Source organism: Gambusia affinis, linkage group LG08, assembly GCF_019740435.1.
Source record: "Gambusia affinis linkage group LG08, SWU_Gaff_1.0, whole genome shotgun sequence".
NCBI classification, from domain to species: domain Eukaryota; kingdom Metazoa; phylum Chordata; class Actinopteri; order Cyprinodontiformes; family Poeciliidae; genus Gambusia; species Gambusia affinis.
The window spans coordinates 26,658,102-26,679,840 of NC_057875.1; the positions used below are offsets into that span (position 1 = coordinate 26,658,102).

Consider the following 21,739-nt stretch of genomic DNA (forward strand, 5'->3'; position numbering starts at 1 on the left):
CAGCAAATAGAAAATAAGACATAAAATTTTGATAGAGTTCAAATGCCAAGTGATGTAAACACTAAACTAAGAGAAATGGTATTGTAAAGGGATACTAAAAGAATAGCAGTCAGTGCCAGAAAAAAGATCAGATCTACTTAATTTAAAAGGCACATGACAGACTAACAGAAAATGACAATTCACACCAAAAAACACAACCTGTTCAACTGGTATTAACAAACTGGTTGCATTAACAAAGCCAACAGTATGTAAAAAAATGTAATAAAATTCAAAAAACATACATAAAACCATGTCGCTGGACTTGGCAGACTCGAAAACCTGTTTTTCTTTTCAGGCAAAACTGTGATGAGTTCAAGTCAAATCAGGAGATCCTGTAGAAAGTTTTCATAGGGGTGGAATTTAACTTTTGTTTCAAGGTCCTTAAGCTTTGAAGGTCCTTTAGACTATTTCTACTAAAAATTTTGATGAAAGTACATCATACATAGTTAGATTCCAACAGTTTGTGTTTTTAGTGGTGCAGGGTGGGGGGGTTTGTGGTCGTATTTAGTCTGCAGGCCTCTACATCCTGCCGAGGACTAGAAATGGAAACCGTTTGCTTTGTTGACCTTGTTGCCGTGTAGCTTTCTCTGCGACAGGTGGCATGAGAAAAGAACCAGGAAGACCTTGATGCTGTAAAAACCTAGAGTGAGAATTGGTTCATTTCGTTATTTACTGCCATCTGAGAGCAAACGGTGCCTCGACATGTCTGAATGCAGAGCTGAGCTGGAGCCGGTTTTGTTCTCAAGGCCTGGCTGTGACTTTTGCAACACACCCTAAAGCATCGCAGGGGGGGGGGGGGGGGGTTCTTTTTTCCTTTCACTTTTGTCCCTTTTCTGCCGAAGCGGCAGCACAAACAGCCAGCGAGTTACGGAGGACTGGCTCCTTGGGAGAATTATGCAACTCAAGTCTTGGGAGTTGCTTCAGTGGTTCTAAAGAAACGGGGGAAGAAGTGACAGTTGAGACTTGGCAGTAAGCAGCCACTGGCTCTCTGCACAGCTGCAGCTCCAAGTACCTGCAGGTTATTGCCTCAGGGTTCTCACACATTTTCCATGTCAAAGGTTTATATTTTTCTAGATTTTCACTTTTCCCATTTGAAAGTATAAATACAAAAGTTCACTGTGAATTTTATACAGACACTTCCACAGTGAAAAAATGGAGAATGGGTAGGAGGATGGAAGATTGGATGGAACTTAAAAAAAAATAAAATAAATATATATATATATATATATATATATATATATATATATATATATATATATATATATATATATATATATATTTTTTTTTTTTTTTTTCAGATATTTTTCTACGTGACGTCACACACATAAGATTCTGCCCCCCAGCTTCCTGCTGGAGGACGATAAACTGCTTGCCGACAATGGCTGCGACTGGTTTTAGTTGTCAAGATGTCAACATAACATTCTCAATCCAATATGTACAAGTGATCTGTGAAAGAAAAAGAACAAAGTGCTTTGCTACTGACTATCAACACTATGACAATTAGATAACAAGGTCAGGAAAAAGTTTTAAGAAAAGAAAATGGAGGGAGAGAGAAGAAGGTCAGTGTGCTAGCTTGACTATGACAAACTTAACACATAGATGCTCTGCAGAATTCTGTGTGTTTTGGTTCAGTTAAAAAGTAAGGTGACCATAACGACTGACTGATCATCAGCAGAGCAGGTGTTTAAATGAGCTTATCAACCACCACTGTGTTCAGATGATCACTTATTAATAATCACAAACTAAACATCAAGACTGAAAACATAGATCTGTAACAGACTGAATGTTCTGTTCTTTATGTGGAAAACATTTGGAGATTTTTTGGTGTTGAATCCTGATGCACTAGTGGAGCTGTTGCCAGTCAATTCCCAGCCAACATACTTAGATGGGCCCCACATAGGATAAATGTGATCTACAATATGGGTCTCACATGATTTTCTCTATGGTTTCCATGGTGGCCCTACATGGGTAGCCCATGACAACCATCCAGCTCCTTTCCTGAGCTGCAGTTTTCAAGCCTCACACAGCTTACGTGATTCCCCTCAGCTCCTTCAGACTAGCCAGCAGTAATTAGCAAACACCTGTTGGGCCTGTTCATCAGCTGAGCTCATTATAGGAGCTGCTTCTCAATGAAACGCTGGTAAAAACGTTGTTAAAGGGTTAATAGAGGAGCCATGTTGTGACGACTTCCTGAAGGTGGAGTTTCAGAAGGAGAAGGAGTTTCTTAAAGAAACGGAGACCTAATTTCAAGGAGTTAAATTACAAAGTGAAATTGTTTTAAATCAATCAATCAAATCAATCAAATTTTATTCATATAACACATTTCAGCATCAAGGCATTTCAATGCACTTTACATCATATCAAACACAGAAACACAATGCAACATAGAATCAATGATCAAAACACGACAATAAGTCAAGTTCCGTCAATAAATTTGTAATTGATTACGTTTCAAATACAATCCTAAACAGGTGGGTTTTTAGTCGAGTTTTCATTCATAAAAGGTTTACCTGTTACACTCCCACTGTGTTATATGGAACAAAACACCTATTGCTATTTTTATTCAATCACGTTGTTTAAAACAATGTAAACAGGCTTTTTAAAGCCTTTTAAGCCGTATTTGAAATAGGATTTCCATAACAACTGAAGTTAACATAGTTACCTGGTTGTGCTATAAAATGGCACTATGTGCCTGTAAAACTTAAAATACTGGCCTTTTAAATATGCAGGGGTGTACAGAATAATTCCTAGGACTGCATACGACCCCCGCACCGCCATTTGGACACTCCTTATTTATATCAAATGTAATATATTTTTAGATTCGTGAACATCTGAGTCAAGATGAGACGCAGTGTGAGAGCAGCTCAGTGCCAAGCTGAAACCTCAAACCCAACCTGAGACTCCTGTGTCTGATTAGCTCCTGGGAGAATAAAATATTCAGGCTCTTCCTTTCACCCGCTCAGTGCAAATCTCATTAACATTATAATACAAACTCTAAGATTTCTTTTTCCCAAATTGCTGTCAGTGAGAAGGATCATAAGAGCAAATCAGCTGAAAGCCACCTCTCCATCAACAGGTGTGAGGCTCTGCCGTTAAACCGTCCATATTGTAAGCTCTCCGGCTTTTCATGCCTGCTTACTTAGTAGCTTGAGAAGGAGAAAGGGGAGAGCAATTACTCTGTGAAACAGATATCCCCCGGCTCCTCCGCTCGGCCCTGGGCACACAAAGTGTTGGTCTGTCAGCAGTACCTTCGCCTGAAGAGATCGCTTTGCTGTTTTCACTGCTTCCCTGGCGACCGTTTCATTTGATTATATGCTGCGGCGCCTGAAAGCGAAGCTCTCAGGGAGCTGGGCCATTTCTCACCACTGACTCAACCCGTGGAATCCGTCCATCTCAAGCTTTAGCAGCTTTAGCAGCTAAAGCGTTTAGCGTCACCTAAATCAGAAGCAGTTTGGCAGCGGGTCTCGTCCTGTTTGCGGTGCTCTCATCAACAGATGCCAGGACGACGTCACACCGGCCTACAGGAGTTGGCTTTTTTTGTTAGGAAAGTAAAAATTAGCTTTGTTATTAGAGACTGTTATTCAGTCAGAGTTCTCTTTTCAGGGTCTTGGGGAGTTTTGTTTTTTTAGAATCTTCTCATGAGGACAGTTTTTATCTTTTATTTTTAATCTACGTCCAAAGAATTAGCTCTTGTTTTTTTATGAGGCATCATCAGGCCAATAAAAAGCCAGGCAGCTCAGCAGCCACCCTGAGAAGCTAAAGGGGAGAACACCGTGTTCCCCGTCTTAAAATATATTAAAAATAATAAATACTAATACTGTGAGATGTTTTTTTCATTGTTGGGAGTTGAACTTTTTAAAATCCTGAACATTAAGAGGGGCCAGACACGAACAGCTGCATTTCCAATAACCGCAGAATTTCACAAGTTGAAATGGTGAAATTAAATGCGCTTAATGGAAACAAAGCAATTTCCATAAACAAACAAAAACAAAACAATGAAAGGTTTTTCTGCTTAAAGGAGGTTGTTTTTCAGCCGTATCAGAATGGATGTGTTTCACAAAAAGTGCAACAGAAACACTTTGTTTCCTTCACATTAGCCACCTCATCTACAGCCGATGTTACTGCTGGTGAAAACGACAAAAAGGCAACAGGAAGTGGTAGGAGGTTGACTTTTTTTTCTAACAAAGTTACGTTTTTTTGTTGGTTTTTTTTTCTGAAAATTTCTGACATTAAACTTAGATTTAAAAAAAAAAAACATTTAAAAAAGAACCTACAATGACCCCGACATGCTGTCACAGGTTGGACAGGGAGCATTCGTGAATACTTAGTTTTATGTCTTTTTATGTAAAAATCCAGATTCTCATTTGGATTTACATTTGACTCTGCACCTGTCTGAAATCTTTTGGTCACTACATCAGGTTTCTTCTTCTTCTTCTTTTTGAGTTGCTCTCTGTGTTGCTGCATCCATCATCAATGCTTTACTTCTTTTCACAAGAGCAAGTTTGCAGACTCGACTAAATGTCTGCCCTGTCAGTGGAGTCTGCCTTAACTCAACTGTGGATCTCTGCGATTTATTTCAAAAGTATCCCCCACTTCTTGTTGTCCTATCAAAAAATAAACCAATAAAAAATATTGAGATTTGTGGTTGTAAAGAAACAAAATAAATAAATAAATTCTACATGAATACTTTAGCGAGGCATTGTTCAAACAGCAGTGGTGGTTTTATTGACTGGCTGTTGGATTGATGGTTCATAAAGCAGAAGCGACAACATAAAGCCATTCCAAGCAATGAGGATGTAAAAAAAACCAAACAACAAACAAAAGAATCAGAAAACAAGTTTAACCAGGAATTTTTTTATTTCCTTATTTCCGGCAGGCAATATCATGGACGAAAAGCAACGTCACAAATAAGAGGAAATGTGCTCTCAAGCCCTTTGTTTCATTTATTTTTAGCTAAAATGTGGATAGTCCACCTGTAGCGCAGAACTTAGAGGTTTTACAGGAAGCTAGCATGTGGCCGTCATGGTCGGCCATCTTGCCTGCAGCGAGTTCTGTCTTGCATGAATTATTTACCTTTTTACACCTGAAGTGTTTGTGTGTTTGAAGAAGATTAAAAAGTCATAATCATAATCAGTGGATATAAAAGTAGCACCTTTGTTAAGACGCCATGATTGTCTGATGAGACTTTGATGAATCAATTCAAATGTTTGTCCAGCTTTTATGCTGCGTATCTGTGCAAGTCAGCTGGAAAACAAACAGATATGTAAGGGAGAAAAATCATAAAGAAGCTCCAACATGGCTTTGCAGCACAATAGACCAATGCCACCAACATGCCACAACTTCACATGTGACTCTGGATTAGAAAACGGAAAGTGTTGCATCTTAAAAATCTACTTTTTGCTTTCTTTTTTAATGTTATAGTAACTGGAACCACAAATACCCAACAACTTCCAGCACCATACAGATGGAAAAATTTGCTTTTCTTTCTTTTGGTAAAGAAAACCTAAAAATCCCTTTTTACTGTATGTTTACAATTTGGACGTTTTTACTAATTTACTTTGTTAAATATTACAGAACATCACATTGAAGCTGCAAAAAGTGATTTATTTCACAAAAAAACTGACATTGAAACAGGAAAGTTTAGAGATTTTTATATCCAGTGTATGTACAGCAAAAAAAAAAACAAACAATAAATATATTTCTCTAGAAAAGCAAGAAGCCAGTTTTTTTTTTTTTGCTTAAAGTAAATGTACATAGCTTGAAGGTTCAACCGTACAGATGACATGTGAGAAGCAAAACCTGCGACTAGTGTGTTACGTAGCGTCTCTAAACATCTGTATCAAGCAGGGGAGGGAAGTCGAGACACGGCGACAGCGAGTCCTGGCTGTGGGTGGAGCTAATCCCCGTGTCAGAGTCTGTGTCGGTGGCGTCCGCCGGTGACGGGCTGGGATTGAATTTTATTGTCCGAGTCAGGCTGTTCTGAGGCTCTTGTTTGAGGAGGACGAGGCTGGGCTTCGTTTCCTCCATGCTGTCCATGATTTGTAGGGAGTTTAGCTGGGTAGCTAGCTGCCAACATTCCTGGTCCTTGGCCATCAGAGAACCGTCCACATACATGAGCTGCTTGTCCATTTCTGCAACTTGGTTCTGCAGAGCCACTCCGCTGAAGAGGCTGCGCTTCAGTTCATCCTGTAGTCTCTCGACTTCTGCTTTGTAGAAGGATTCATCGGTTTCAGAAAGGGACGTAGCGGCGGCCGCCCCTTCCTGCTCGCCTTCCTCTTCTGGAACAGGAGGGAGGCCGAGCTTCTTCAACTCGGCATCGATCTCCCGGGACAGCTGGAGGATGAAGTCCTTGTGCTGCTGGACCTGCGTTTCCAGCTGCTCGATGCCGTCGCAGGCGTAAAAGTACTTCTCCAGCTGCTCCTCGCTGTTTGCTGCCAAACTCAAGCCACAGGCCTGGTCCGAGAGACTCTCTGAGTCGTCTCGCGGTCGGTTCTGGAAACACTCGAGCTCCGAGTCTACCTCCCTCATGCGCTGGATCTGCTCTCTGATGGTGTGGTCCTGGTGGAGGATGAGCTGCACCATCCGTTCCACCTCCTCGGTGCCCGGGGAGTTCCTGTTTTCGTTGTGAAGTTGCTCGAGCTTCCGGAAAGCCTTCCTCACCATGCGCTTTTGCTTGTCTGCCGGCAGAGGCTGGGCGTGCTGAGCCTGACCGAACTCCCATCGCTTCGGCCTGGCTCCCTTGGACTTTGCACCCTTCTTCGAAGTCTGCGGAACGAAATCGCTTGTTTTCACCAAAACGAACTGGATGAAGGGTTTCTCATCGCCCCAAGCGTACCAAAGTCTCAGGATTCTGGTGAGAGGTGGCAAGGCCCGTTCGAACCCTCTCCAGCGCTCCACAAGGCAGAAGTCTTTGGGCTCCCCATCCAGAAGCCTTTTGCTCTCCGGAAGAGACTTGTGGTCCTCCAGTAACGCCTGAATCATATCTGTGCATGTTGTGTGCTTTGTGACTCCGCAGACGACTTTCTCCTCATTGTAGACAGTAACTTGAATCTCCTTCCCAACAACAGGATCAGAATGTTTCGTCCTGGGTGGAAGAGAGAAAGGAAAACAATGTTCACAATTGTGGCTTTGGAACGACATGTTTGGAAGTTCTTTGCATCCACTTTCACCTACTGTAGTTTTTGCTAAGTCCTTTTGTCATTGTAGTTTTGACAGCAGACTTTGATGTCTAATTCTCTGTGACATTTACGTAAATATCAGAGTTCACTATAAAATTGCATTCGTAATGCAATTTGAAGCCCTTTCATAATTGTTTATGTAAGTTTAATCTTTTTGAAATTGCGGTTTTAATAAAATCTCCCTCCAGGACCCTGAAATGAGAACTCTGACTGAATGATGGTCTCAAGACAAGACAAGCTAACAGCTCAGTTTTGTGGACACCGGAGACAACATTCCTCAGTAACATGTCCTGGATGACACCATCAGTTGCTAGCAAGTTCTGCTAATCCACCTCCTTTGTTTTTGCCGCACCGCTCTAAATCTTTGTGTGGCGGTTTGGTTAGAAAGCCAGGCAGAGAGACGTTGGAGTCGGCAAAATTAAGGAAGCTATTTCAAACTTTGCCATTTTCATCCACCTTCTCTAATGCAACACTAAAAACCATGGATGAAAACATAGCTATTGTTCTTTATGCATGAATTTCTGTTGTCCGGTGATGAACTGGTGACCTGTTCAATGTCCACCCTGTAACTGTCTTTCCACTTCAAAACTTCCAACTTTGTCAATATCCCACTGAACCCCCCAAAAAACAGAATTTTGCCATTCCGATGTTTGCATTTAATAAAAGAACACAATTAAAATCACAATGTCAATAAAAAACATGCCACGCCATCATCACTTGTGTGATTGGAGTTTTCCAAAATAAACCATCTCATCCTAACGCCAAAACTTTTCATGAAAATTGAGAGGTTTCTTTTTTTAGATTAGCATGTTTCCATTAAGCACATTTATTTTTGAAATGTCAAATTGTGCAGTTATATGGTGAGAGGAAACACAGCTACTGACTGCTGGAGCCTCCACTACTATCCAACGCAATGGACAGAGGAAAATTCAATATAAACATGACTTTAATTTTCCCCAAATGTTCTTAAGCACTATTTTGTGTTCTTGTTGAAAACTGGATGCATCATTACATACACAGTTTATAGAACGAGGCAACATTTGACAGCAAGACCACATTGGAGACCATGACAACCGTTTGCTAAATAAAAATGCTCGATAGAGCCTCTTAAAGCAGAGATTACAACAATATAGCCTTGAATGAAATTTAAATATAACACCATTCCACCTCTTTTCATGACTCAATGCTACATTGATGCTTTTCCATTAGGCCAGTGGGCATAAAACTGGATTCAGTCATTTTGTGCTTCCCTGCTTGATTCTATTAGGCTGTTACTCATCATCTTAGTCATCAGAGATGATCATTTGGTTCTGAGCTATTTAATCCCAAGGCCCTCATTAGGGTTTTGTCTGCATCATAAAACTTGTTCAAAAATTGACCAGTGATGGGCTGATGATGTCCATCTTTCACCAGCCTAATGGAGCACCGGTAATATGCCGGCCCTAATATCCACTCATTAAAGGGCACGCAGGCAGCCAGAGTAGATAACGTAGCCAAACATTTCAATCTGATTTGAAGATAAAGAGGAACGCATGAAGTTATCAGTCTGTTCTGAAGATGACAGGTTTGTATTTTCTATAATTTTTTTTTGAAGATGATGTGATTTATTGGAAGTCTGTTATTGTCTGCCAAGTTCCTATTTCAATTTGAGCAAAGGCCTCTGAAAACAAAAGCGAAATGACTCATAATTCTCCTACAGCTACAGTCCCAACCTAACCACAGAAAGATCATTTGCATAACGACAAAAACATGAACTCCAACTGTGGCCCTGAACCTACGGCTAATTTAGTGGTTTGAAGAAATATTGTTATACTTTGGCAACCTTTGATTTTGTTTGATGTCAATTCGAGAGCCTGTTGGAATCAGTAAATGAAATTAATGTGCTGTCTAATGTTAACTTTCACTTGGAAAAGGTTCACACACTTTGTTTCAACGAGTAAAACTGAATGACATCAACTTATCATCTGCTGGGTTTGGTGTTTACTTTTAAATATTTTACCCTATGACCGCATTTGTTTTGCTTTTAAAATGAAAAATAGTAAAGTACAAAAAAAAGTAAAGGAAACTGAAGAGGGTTCAGCTTGACTATCAAATGATAGATACCTTTTCATTGCAAACACTAAATACCATATATTGGAATATTACATAATTTCCAAGGTTTTGTATTTTCAAACCTCTTGACCTTTTTTATTTTATTTTGTGTCTTTACTAGCACAAGTATGGAGAGTGAAAAGTGCCAAATTACAATAAATAAATAACTTAAGAAATAATTACTTAACTGTGTCATTAACGTATTAAAAATAAATGATGCAATAAATACAGAAATAACTGATTAAATGTAAAATCATAAGTGGTTCAATGAAATATTTGTCATTTCATTTTAAAATCTGGATATAATTATTTCACGAGTTAAATTATTTCATGCTCTTGTGCTGCAGCACATCGAGGATTAATTAAAAAAGTCCACTTCACACATTCCATCCGCATTTTGAGAATTATTTATTTTATTGTAATTTGGCACTCTCCACTTTCCATACGCAAATCTCAGCCGATTTTTGATTTGAACAGTGAGAAACACATTTTGTATTCACCCCCAGTGTCAACACCTTGTAGAATCTGCTTTCACTAAAAGTACACTGCTAGTTTGTGGGGAATGTCTCCTGACTTTTGCACATCACAAAAGTCCTTCCATAAAGAGCTGATGTGAAAACAGAAGCGAAAAACCCTACAAACAACAAAACAAATGCAACAGATAAATGCTCCAACCACGAGAAATGGAAGTAAGTTAGAAAAAGTAAAAGTAAGAAATTTTTTTTAGCAAATAGCAAAAACAGGAAGTATAAAATGCTGCAAAGTCACTCCACAAATGGAAGTCCTCCAGACCTCTAGGGGCTGTCTAGAGTAGCAGCATATTTACGTTCCTAAATATGCTGCTCTTCTACAATACTGCGAAAGAGTTTGCCAAAGAAGTGTAGAGCGGTTTTCTTTCTTCTGAACATCCCGTATAAATCACGACGGGTCTGATCCCATGTGATTTGGTGATCGTCTCCCTCTAGTGGTCTGGAGCACTTCCGTTTCGCAGAGCGAGTTTGCAATGTTTTACACTTGCTGTCGCTTCTGCATTTTTCCTTTTGCTTCTTTTTCCTGTTATTGCAGCAGTCTGCTGTTGCATTTGCTTTTCGTGTTTTGGAGTTTCCATCAGCATCACATTTTGAAGCTTGTTGTGTGTTTGCACCTGTTGGCCGCCATAGTTATGAATAATCTGATGATGGATAGTATCTGCTTCGTCTCAACTTTTGCTACCCACTGAACAGCAGGAGAAAATAAAGATGATACAGATATCCATTGTGTCGTAACTCAACAGAGATAAAATAGTCCTTTCAGAATGGAGCCTGCAAGTTATCTCCCATTTAGCAGGCTTTAAATTTTATACCACAGTGTTTTGGTTGCAGCATAACATAAAAACATAACCAGTGCTGTGTAAACTACAACTGAATCAAGTCTCTGGAATGTGGCACATTGCGCATTAAAGCCTAGTTAATGGTTACACAAACCTTCGCAGGAAATCGGGGAGAAGAAAATACCTGAGGGAACACAAACTTGACCCGCCTCTGGCATTTCTACACATCTCGCGTGACAAATGCACCCACTGTTTGTATTCCCCACTAATGCTACTGCTGTAAAATGAAGGAAGCAGCGGGTAGAAGCAAACAGCCACACCTAATCTAACACAGCAGGTCTGCCATTAGTCATATGGCGACAGAGTATTAGGGCTATGCTGGAAAACAAAGGAGGAGTCGATTTAAAAAATAAAATAACACTTTTGAGATTATTCTCAGGAATTTTCTAGAAAAAAAGAACAAACCCTTTTAAAGATCAGAAATGTTCTTGTTTTTCTGGAATATTTCTGAGATTACTCTCAAAATCTCCGATTTTTTTGTAGCAAATTTTTGACGTTTCAGACCGAGAAATTAACAAGTTTTTTTCTAGAAAATTTCTGAGAAATTCACCCTTTTTTTTTTTTTTTTTACAATGGCCTTAATAGACCATCTAGCATATGTTTGTGCTTCTTGAAGTACAAAATATAAGTTTAAAATTCAAAAAAGAAAACCACAAAGGAATTAGTCATTTTTTTATAAGGATATGGAAGTGAAGTGAACGAACAAAGCAGCTCTACCAGACTTTCAGAAATAAACCAAGGCGTAAATATGTGACAAATGTGTTGCACCAGAGCAACCAGACAGTCATTAACAGTGAAATAAATACACTGTACAGACAATTGTGTACTTTGGAGCGGGCGAGCCAAGGCCTCAGCTGTACAGGAAGAGGGGACAGCAGAGCAGGGAAACACCTGTGTTTGTCCAGGGCCACAATCACTGACCCTCAGGCAACTTCCTGCCGCTGCAGTTTGACCTCAGAGGGAGGAAGGGGAAGAATGGGTTCCATATCGGTCACCGCCAACATGTTTTCAGCTCAGCTCCAACTTGGGAAATATGAGTAAGTGGCAGCTCTCGTCACAGTGGTTTTAGTCTGTATAGAACGCAGCCATTCAGAGACCAGAGACCAATATGTTGCTTTTTGGTCCACAATAGGAATTTGTTTCTGTTTAATGTGTAAAAGACTACAACTAACACACTTCATCAAACCTCACACAATGTGAGCTAGCCGCCTACCAGCCTTTTGATGCACCTGGATTTCGAGAAATATCAGTTTAAAAACTGCCTGATTTTTTTTATCATTCTGTCAAACTAATACCATAACCTTGTTAGAACAATTAGAGATTATATCAGTACAACATGAAAAAGTTATGGAAAGGAACATTTTTACACTAAAGATGCTGAAAACAGAAACAGGAGAAACAAACTTATGTACTCTGAGTGCTTCAGCTTGCTGTTAGCTTTCTTTTAGCTTTTTCTGTTACCTTTATCTAGCTGCTTTCTTCAACTTTGGCTCAGCTGGCTGCAAGTTTTATTTAGCTGTTCGCTTCCTGATCACTTGTAGCTTGCTACTAGCTTCCTCTTAGCTCTAGCTTGCTGTTAGCTTCCTGTTAGCTACATCTGACTGAAGCGCAAGCTCTTAGCTTCAGCTTCCTGTTATTTTCAGCTAGCTGTTACCTATATCTAGCTGCTAGCTTCACGTTAGTTCAGCTAGGTTTTAGCTTCCTGTCTGAGTCATTAAAGCTAAAGCGGTTTTTCAACAACTTGTGGACTTAGGATGTCTTGTGATCATATAAAAAGACCAAGGGCCTTTTTACATAACCCAGGTTAAATTCCACTTCTAATGCTTGTTGTTGTGGCTGTCCTGTGGAATTTCATGCTAGTTGCTTGACAAGGTGAGAGAAGTTAATTTAAATGCAATCTGTAGAGTCAGGTTTTCAAATCACAGCTTATTTTAAATAAGCGACTTATTTAAAATAAGCTGCATTGGCTTCTACATTTCCTTAGGACCAACTATTTAAGAGAGAAGTAATATGCGTTTGGATGTTCTGAAAGTCCCCACATTCCAAACAAGGAATGTTTGTTTGGCATGTGGTTTTAACAGACTAGTTAAATTACAGTTAAATTAAGTTTCACTTTTTCCTGCCAGGGCTTATTATTGAGATGTGTGGTTTATATAATTACTTTAGGCTTTGGCTGACAGAGTTAATAGGTGAAAATACTGAAAATCTACAATATTTATTTCAAAATATAGTTCCATTTTATGTAAACACTGAAGAGTTTGTCATAAGCCTCTTTTTGAAAAAAAAAAAAAAGTTTTTTTTTGTCATTGCTGGACAATGTATGCAGAAGTCATACTTTAAAATATAAAAAAATGTGTCATGCATACATAAGATAAAAGTAAACCGGCACTTTAAGGATCAATTTGATTTGACTCGGGACCACATTGAAACATTTATTGCACTTTCAGCACAACACAAACCACTGAAGGAAACTACACAAAAATCTCTGAAGACACTGAGCGCAACTTCTTTTGTCACAAAATGGATACAGAAATGGAGTGGTGTCATATTATAGTGGATATAGGATTTCTCTTTTGTCTTTGGCAAAAGATGACAAGACATTTCTTGTGCTAGCGCTAGCCTTGCATGTTTGTTTTTGGTTGTATTTACCCAGAATGCCCAGCATTGCCAGAATGTCCGCTTCTTGCTTTTGGAGCGGTCTCCAGTCCACTTGACATTTACGATATGCATTCGAAACACAGCAGAGTTCACTTCAACCAAACCGAGATCTAGGTTTGTAGGTAGACCAGAGTTCGATTACGCATTCACACGTCCACAAACGAACCGGACCTCCTAAGCAGACGAACTAGAGTTTGATCAAAGTGGACTAAACAGAAGTGGTGTGGATGCACTGTAAGACTTCAAAGATGTATCAATGTGAAATGACCAATGTCATTCTTGAAGAAAATGTTGCATGAGAACAAACATTTTGATGAGATTGTAGTCAGTCGTCAGGAATGCCAGAACACACGCAACCAGAGCATGCATCAGTGGGCTGATTGCGTCACAAATAAAACTATGATAAGGGCTGACACTTTTTGTGCCACTTCGGATGCTGATCTGGATTCAGAAAATGAGGGTGCCTTCATAGGTCAAACACCTTTACTTGATAAAAGATAATTATGTCAGGGATGTTGACACAAACTCGAAGCAAATGCATGGCATGCGGAACTAGACAGCAGGTTGCGAGACGTGTCCCCATCCAACTACAGCTCGTCATAGTGAGGACAGATGGCGAGTAGCTAATGGCACAGGACTGGTTGGAGCTCAAGGCTTCACACTTGAGTGCATTCAAGAAACCCGAGCAGACCGATCTGACCTCGGGTTGAACTTGGAAGCTCTGATGCACCGGTAGACATCAGACATGTGGGAGGAAACCTCTTCTTAATTATAGGAATTCAGGACGCGGGGTTCAGTGTGGAAGGATTGCCTTACAGCTAGACTGCAGTGGCATGGTCCCGTCAGTCGTAACACTCGTAATAACAACTCTAATTCCCTGTTGTGTCAGCAATTTGCCAGACGCAAGTTTTCACAGAGGGCTGCGTGCAGGTGGTTTTAACAGGCCACAGCAAATGACAGAACTCACAAGCTTTCACCGTCTCTGCACGTCAACAAAGGTTAGAAAATGTGAGGTAATGCCACAGTGGCAATGACTCTCCTGTGTCATTAGTGCATTTTAAAGAGCAAGAAATATTATCAAAGTCACACTTGATAAAAGCTATATTTGATGACATTTAAATAAAAATTGAACATCATTTGGTTGGTATGACAAGCTGCGTTCACCAGTCCCTCTCTGACCTGATGGATATTTCTGATAGAGTTCTGTATGGTGGATCTATTTACCCATCTTATATTTCTCACTGGTTCTTTTAGTCTCTCTGGATTACACCTTATCAACGTCCCTACAATTTATGATCTGGAATTTGGACTTTGGACTATGTTTTTGTTGCTGTTTATTGCATAAACTCTGACTCCGGCCTTGCCGGCTTTTGGGTCCTCCAGTCACCACACCAGCCATGTTTTCATCAAGGTTTTTTTTCTACACCTTTTGCTGTATTGCATTAGTTAAGGTTTATGGAAACGGCACTCTAAACAGAAAAAAAAAAACAATTTTGCAAAAAGGTTTCTAAGCTCACATGAGGAGGGTTTTGGGAGACGGAAACACAATTGCGGAATAGGTTCTGACGTAGCAAACTTTCCCATCCACTTTCGGGTCGGTGCACAAAACTTGAGAAAATGATTTCAAAGTTCACACCTCCAGCATGGAGAGGCCGACGAGAGGCCGGGAGAGAAGTGGTGGATCCGGGGGTCGCGATATTTCCGTCTTTGGCTAGTTTTTAAACAGTGACGGGAAAATCTGAAGGTAACCTGGCAACTTGGTAACGAAATCTATCTAATGTAGACAAAATCATAGGTTAAATACAAAAATCCATGAGTGACCAGATGTTCCTGAAACACTTGAAAGCTGAATGGGTAGAATAGCTCTTTGCACCAATCTGATAGCTGAAGGACCTAAATAACAAGTTAAAAACTATACATATCTTTGTTGTGGAGTTTAAATGTCTACTTATCCAAGATTACAAGCAAAAATTGCTTTAGAATTAAAAATGTGTATTTTGTCGATGTACTGTTTTGGATTAAAATGCAATGATGTTCTTTTGAATTTTCAGTCAGCACTTTTCTCAACTATTTTGCTGATTTGTGTATAGAAGCACAAAAACTGAACATCTATTTACCTCAACTCTACATCTTCACAGCCTTTCAGGGCGTCTTTATCTCCAGTGACAGCCAAAAGTATAGATTAACATGAAAAGTCAGCAGTAATGTATGTTTTAGGTCAAACAGCTCATTATGGCGCTGGACGGAAAGCTGAAAGATCGATAAAGATATTGAATTTCCTTCTGAGCTGGACGTGAATGTTTGTTACAAATGTCAATGTGTAATAGGAGCCATTTTGTTCAAACCTACAAATGTCAATGTCATTACATCAGAGAAGAAGAAGTCGGGGGAAACAGAAGGTTTGTAAACAGTCATTCTAGATAGATTTTCTGGATTTAATAAAAGAATTACAGTTATCCTCTTGCTGTTTGAATATTTGAAAATCGGACCATTAGCTTAAACTTAGTCATTAAAACTACCTAAAAAATCCCTCTACTTCAGTAAAATGTTTTTGCTTGTAGAATGTTGCCAGATGTCTGATGATGCTAAGTAACATTATGAAAATTAATCTTGAGTGAACGTTAACACACAACCAAACCATAACTCTCATTGGCCTTTCCTGCACCAATCAAATTAGCTTTGGCCATCTTTTCTTAATCCAGTTAAATGAAAAGTATATTACAAGAACATTTAATAAAGTTCCACCCAAAACAAATATGGATGCCATTAAAGAAATAGATCAAGTCAAAGGTTCACATCCAACCAAGAACCGAGCTTTTCCTAAACGTTTGAGATTTCAAATGATTTTAAATATTCTTCATCCACCATTTGATTATCGTGCAACTTACAACCGTAAATTCATAAAAAAAACATTTAACTATCTGAAGTGGCTTGCACCAAAATCACTTCTTTTGCTTAAAATTAAAAGTTAGATGCTAACTTTTTTTTGGACATTAAAGCAAATATTTATTTAATTGCTTATATACACTGGATGTCTTGGGAGTGAGAGAAAGTAGAAAAAAAAAGGACAAAACTGTCAAACCAAGCTTCACTGTGTTAAACTTTACTGGACTTGTTTTATAATGACTCCCCTATGGAGCTAAATTGGGGCCAAAAAGTTTGTTCAAACGAACAAAAAAAGACTTTGAATCTGAAAAGTAGTTTTGAATATTCTTTTCAGTTTCAAAACCTTTTTCCCCCAGTTTCAAAATAATTTGTCACTTTCAAATATTCCTTTTTTTATTCCCTGTTTCTAATTATTTCCCTTTGAACAAACCCCTGGGGAATACAAGGAAAAACCAAAACGTCATGAACACAGTAAAAGTCTACAATTACACGACTTGCCAAGGATGAGATTATGTAAACGTCTGCCCAGTTTTTTTTTGTTTTTTTTTTTAATTTATGTGTTGATGTTTTCTATGAATATTAGACAAAAGAAAAGAAAACCCAGAAAAGCAGGACAGGAACAACCAACTTCTGGTCAGAAGGGGCTTCCTGTCGTCCTTATCTGAGCGAAGGATGAGGGATGGAGGAGGAAATAACACCGTGACTCTATCTGGATGTGTCCATCTCTGAGATGACTCCCACTGTGATAGGCATCTCTGAGCAGAGACACAACACAAACCCTCTCCTCCCTCCACCCAATCTGATTGCTCCCCTCCTCATCTCTGAAACACCAAATTAGGTTCTCCTTGGATGAAAGATAAATTGCTTCCCCTGATTCACCCAGTGCAAATAGCGTCTTTTTATTTGTTAGCTTCTGTGAGCTGGTTTGTAAATACTGAGCTGTTTTGGCAGCTAATTGGCCTTGGGCACAGCGGTGTTCTGAACAGCACCACCAGCTGCTTTTAGACACATTTCTCACTGGCCGGCAAGATCAGCCTTTGGGTCTAATGAAAGTATGTTTAATATCTTGGCAAACCAGCCTCATCGGAAAACATATTTTAATTTACTCAATATGACTGGAAATGTTAATATGAGACGAAGATTATTCATGGTGCTAACATGACAATAACCAGGATGTAGAGGAGTTTGACGATATCTGGTACGTATTAAACGCTTTACATTGGTACGAAACTGTTTGAGGATGTTCTTTTTTATCAACGTTCTGAACATGTTGCAACAGGCCCTAATTTAGTCCTTTTGGGGGGTAAAATGGAACCATATTATAGATCTCTTCTGCCGCGACACCATTTTGGATACTTTCTAAAGCCAAATGCGGAGCGTATCCAAATCTCTGGAACCGATAAGCAGGATTGTTAAACAAGTAGCTCAACACTTCAAAGGAAATCAACTACTGAGAACTGATTGATTGAAGACATTAAGTTGCCTTATTTTTATGTTGGATGGCAAACGCTTCAGAGTACACTCTCTGCAAAACGCCAAAGACTCTCCTGTCAGCTACAAAGAGACTGAGAGAATCTAAGCCAACGCATTTCATCCTCTGACAAGTTTTAATGTTTCACGGCTCGGCTCAGCATCTCGGTGCGAGTTTGAGCCGGTCTCTGTAATCAAACGTCTGACATATCTGCAGATCTACACGCTTCACATAATTATAGGTGCTACAATTGTAATTACCGAGCAAAGCACACACACTCGCACACCGAGCGGCAGACACACCAACGTAAGACGCGACCAGAGACGACTTTAGTTTGACTGTCTGAAGTTATCAAAGGCTGCGGAGAGCTTGAAGATATATGAAAACAAATCCAGTCTAGTGATGGTGCCACTGTCAAAGCGTTTAGCGGCAATTAAACATAATAGCCCGCTTTATATCTTTGCTGACTATGGTGGTGATTAAAGTTTCTGATAAGTAGAGCTAATGGAAATTCACACCCCCTCTCTTAGAATCTGTCTTATCAGAGCAGATTCTAGAAGAGTTTGAATGACGACCCACAAACAAAATAAACTGCTGCATTATTTTCTTTAGCCTAAACACTTTTGGGACGTTGGGTTAAAAAGAGACTTGAGAAGGCCTCACTTGAATTGGAGTCAGAATCAGCATTATTTGACAAGTTTGTGCGCTTGTGGAGGTTGGTTTTTGCAAATAGCACCAACCTCAAACAGTTTGTGTCCAGGGTGTGTGGAGTCTGCAGATATTTCAAATTCAAAAGTACTTTGATCCCAAAGGTAAAATAAATACTAACAGTACTTTGTGAATGAGCCAAACCTCAGTGGTGGATAAAAAAAGGTCAGCCAAACTTAACCTAATCAAACATCACTGATATTCACAGATTAACATATAATAGACGAGGAAATGTGCTGTATGATAATGTCGTTGTTTATGGATTGTGTTAGCGACTCTAGTTTACACTACAGAAAAAGTTTGTTCACTTAAGCTAACATTAGCCTAAGCAAAATTGGTATTGATTAATCCAACTGCTACATCAGTATTAGTAGCTCAGATTGCTAAGCGAGTCTGATATTAGAAGTTCTACTGTGGCTAAGCTAACTACTGCTAAGTACTGCTGGATACAAACTTGAATTCTTGATCCAAGACAGGAACTTTTCTCAAAATGATGCAACATATCAGCCTCGCAGTTCTCTGCGCAACACTGTAAAAACGAAGAACTGACTGAAGCAACGTCTTCCGTAAAGTTCCGATCAGCATTTTTCCAAGATAATTACGAAATGTTAGAATTTAACCACTGCTGAACATTAAAATACAGCGCAAGAAAAACTGACCTTACTTTTGACCTTATCCGACCACACAGAAGTTACCACTGAGCAAACCTTCTATTTGCAACTTCAAGACACACGACTGGCCCTCCGCCAGGAGAGAGATGGATCAAAAGCTTAAGATGGGTGTTTTCCAAACTGCTACAGAAAATTGAATTTAAAAAAAAGAATGTTTCATGCTGCACTGCAGAAGCTTAAACATATTTTCTATATACAGTTTTGACAGAAAAGGTTACAGAGCGGGAGAAGGTCAAAGGTAAGATCATGAACTATAATTTCTGAGGAATGAGAGCCACCACTAAAGTTCACGCATTAATCCTGCGGTGACAACAAAATCAGCAAAACTAAACCATCCCTCATCCCATTACCTCTCCAAATGTGTCAGAACTCCTGCTTTTCTCCTGCTATTTCCAATAAAAAATTTCCACACACACCTCAGGATTTACAGTCAAAATCTGCGGGTTGGAGTCAACATTACAGTCTAATCCTCAGAGGTTTGCAATGTGTCATAAACGGGATTAAATACATCTGTTTCACTCTGTTATATTGCTTCCTAAGGTACACATGAACAGCAGATTAACCCGCTTTGTTCCTGAAGCTGCACAAATCCGACGCGCACCGCGCGCTGCGTAATCCGGCTCCGCGCACAGGAGCGCCTTCTCTCTGCACAGAAGAAGACGCACTTGGCCGGTTTCAAGTAACCCCTCCGACCATCTCATCAAGTTACCTGTTCTTCAGTCGAGCTTTCAGGAAGTTCTTTCCAAACGGAGCCATGACTCTGGAACGCGAGTGAACAGTCGGGGACGCGGCCAGCCAAGACAGTCCCGGCGATCCGAAAACGCGCTACAGTCCCAGCAGCATGGCAGGACGCTCACTGACTACGCTGTGCTGGAATGTTTCAGATGAGGAGGAAAAAAAAAAAAAAAAAAAAAGTTTGCAGGAGCGTCCCGGCTGCAACTCTGTCCGCCCCCATTCGAGGGAGGTGTTTCCTGAGAAACTCTGATCTAACTCTGCCCCCTTCCACCTGTGGGAGCTGCCGCAGGTGGAGGCGCTGAACCAGATATGCCACTCTTACACTCCAGTAGGAAAACATCCTTTTTGTTGTAGTAGTTGTGGTTTGTTTCTTTAACATCATTTTTATTGAACATTTTTAAGCTAAACCAGTTCAGCTTAAAGATCTGGCCAAGACACAGGACAGGCTACATACAGTACGGTGTCACGTAAACAACACACGAATGAACTGCTTCTCTTCCGTCTCCGTGTCCATTACATTTTAAATAATAAACCCAAAGACATTTCTAATAAATAAATATATATACTAAGTGGAGCAGTAAGTATGTTGGGTCTCTAGCTGTTTCCATTGACCATAATTGAGCAAACTGTATTTAAGAAAATACACCCATTTAATATAAACATGCTAATTTTGCAAAAACCCACGTTTTTTTCTTTCTAAAATGATCCCACTAGGATGCAGTAGTTTTTAAGCTGCATCGAAATGAGTGGATTTCGCAAAACTGGAGTCACAGGAATCTGTGATCAACAACCGGATGTTACTACCGGCGGAAAAGAGGAAGAAGACATCAGGAGGTAGGAGGATGAAGGCCTGATGTATTTTTTTATGATTTATAGAGTGAACAAACTTATTAATTTGTGATTTTAGTTGCGATTTTTATATAATTGGAAACAGTGCAATTGAGAAATGTATTTTCAACTTGATGAGCTCCACTTGTCATCAGCTGTTAGACCCAAACATGTAAAACCCAGAAACAGCCCCAGACATTTTGCTTTATCTCATTTTGGCTTATTTGTAGTCCAAATACTGAATATGTATTTTTGTTTCAACAAGTTACCATACACCATGTTTCTGTTTCTTTAATCGTTTTCAGAGATGAATGACAATTTTTTTTTAACTAACTGCTTTAGAATCAAATGGATCAGATTGTTTTGAATAATTTTATACCTGAATCAAAATGTATAACATAAAGCAAAATTGTAAAATGATATAAATTAAAGGGTTTAGATTGGATTTTTCTCTTGTACTGGTTTGAATTTTCACTTGATTTTACAGAAATTAATGAAAAATTAACCCTAACGCATTGGGTTAAAGTGCCTTACATGTAACTGTCTTTCTCTTAAACATTGTTTTTTTTTTTAAGCAACCCTGTGTTGTAATTTGGTGGTAAATAGAAAAAAAATCATTTATTAGAACAGAAGTAAAAACTCAGTCTCAGTTTGAAGCATTGGTAGGTGGAGCTAAGAGTGGTGGGATTGTGATGTGATGCAGACTTCTTTCATAAGTTCATAATTAGGATTTTCAGTCATTGTTTACGTCCTGATTTACCACGTTTGGTGCAGAATTATGAAGTTTCTCCCACGTAAATGACGTAAAGGTTTGAAGACAGTCAAATACGTATTTGATGTAGCATAAATGGAACTGATGGAAATCAGATATTTTTGGGCTTAAAAGATCAGAATTTGGTCGTACAGACTGGTCAAAGGGGCAAAAAAGCAGGTTTGGGTCACATTTACCAGATGTGTGAACATAGACTAAGATGCTATTCATGTATTCTGGTTCCTGTTTGCTATTTTCTTTGTACTAGGGAACCGCCTTGAGTGTTTTCCAATTATGAGTAATCTTTAAACAACAGAATTATGATGTGTAAATGACTAGGGAAGCCCTTTAGTG

The 21,739-nt window shown here is 39.4% G+C and overlaps 1 protein-coding gene across 1 annotated transcript; it reads right to left on the bottom strand.

Moving 5' to 3' along the window:
* Positions 1 to 5,622: 5,622 nt before the first annotated feature.
* On the bottom strand, positions 5,623 to 19,945 carry rassf9 (Ras association domain family member 9). Its single transcript, XM_044124508.1, has 2 exons — positions 19,781 to 19,945; positions 5,623 to 7,123 (listed from the first exon to the last, which is right to left on the bottom strand). Exons 1-2 carry the CDS (start codon positions 19,825 to 19,827, stop codon positions 5,866 to 5,868), a joined length of 1,305 nt encoding a protein of 434 aa, XP_043980443.1. The 5' UTR covers positions 19,828 to 19,945; the 3' UTR covers positions 5,623 to 5,865.
* Positions 19,946 to 21,739: the final 1,794 nt, after the last annotated feature.

Bases quoted from the DNA above. Each gene is read 5' to 3' on its own strand.
- rassf9 (XM_044124508.1), bottom strand. From the start codon at position 19,827: ATGGCTCCGTTTGGAAAGAACTTCCTGAAAGCTCGACTGAAGAACAG. The intron at 7,124-19,780 runs GTAACTTGATGA...TCTTCCACCCAG, and splicing joins AAAGCTCGACTGAAGAACAG to GACGAAACATTCTGATCCTG.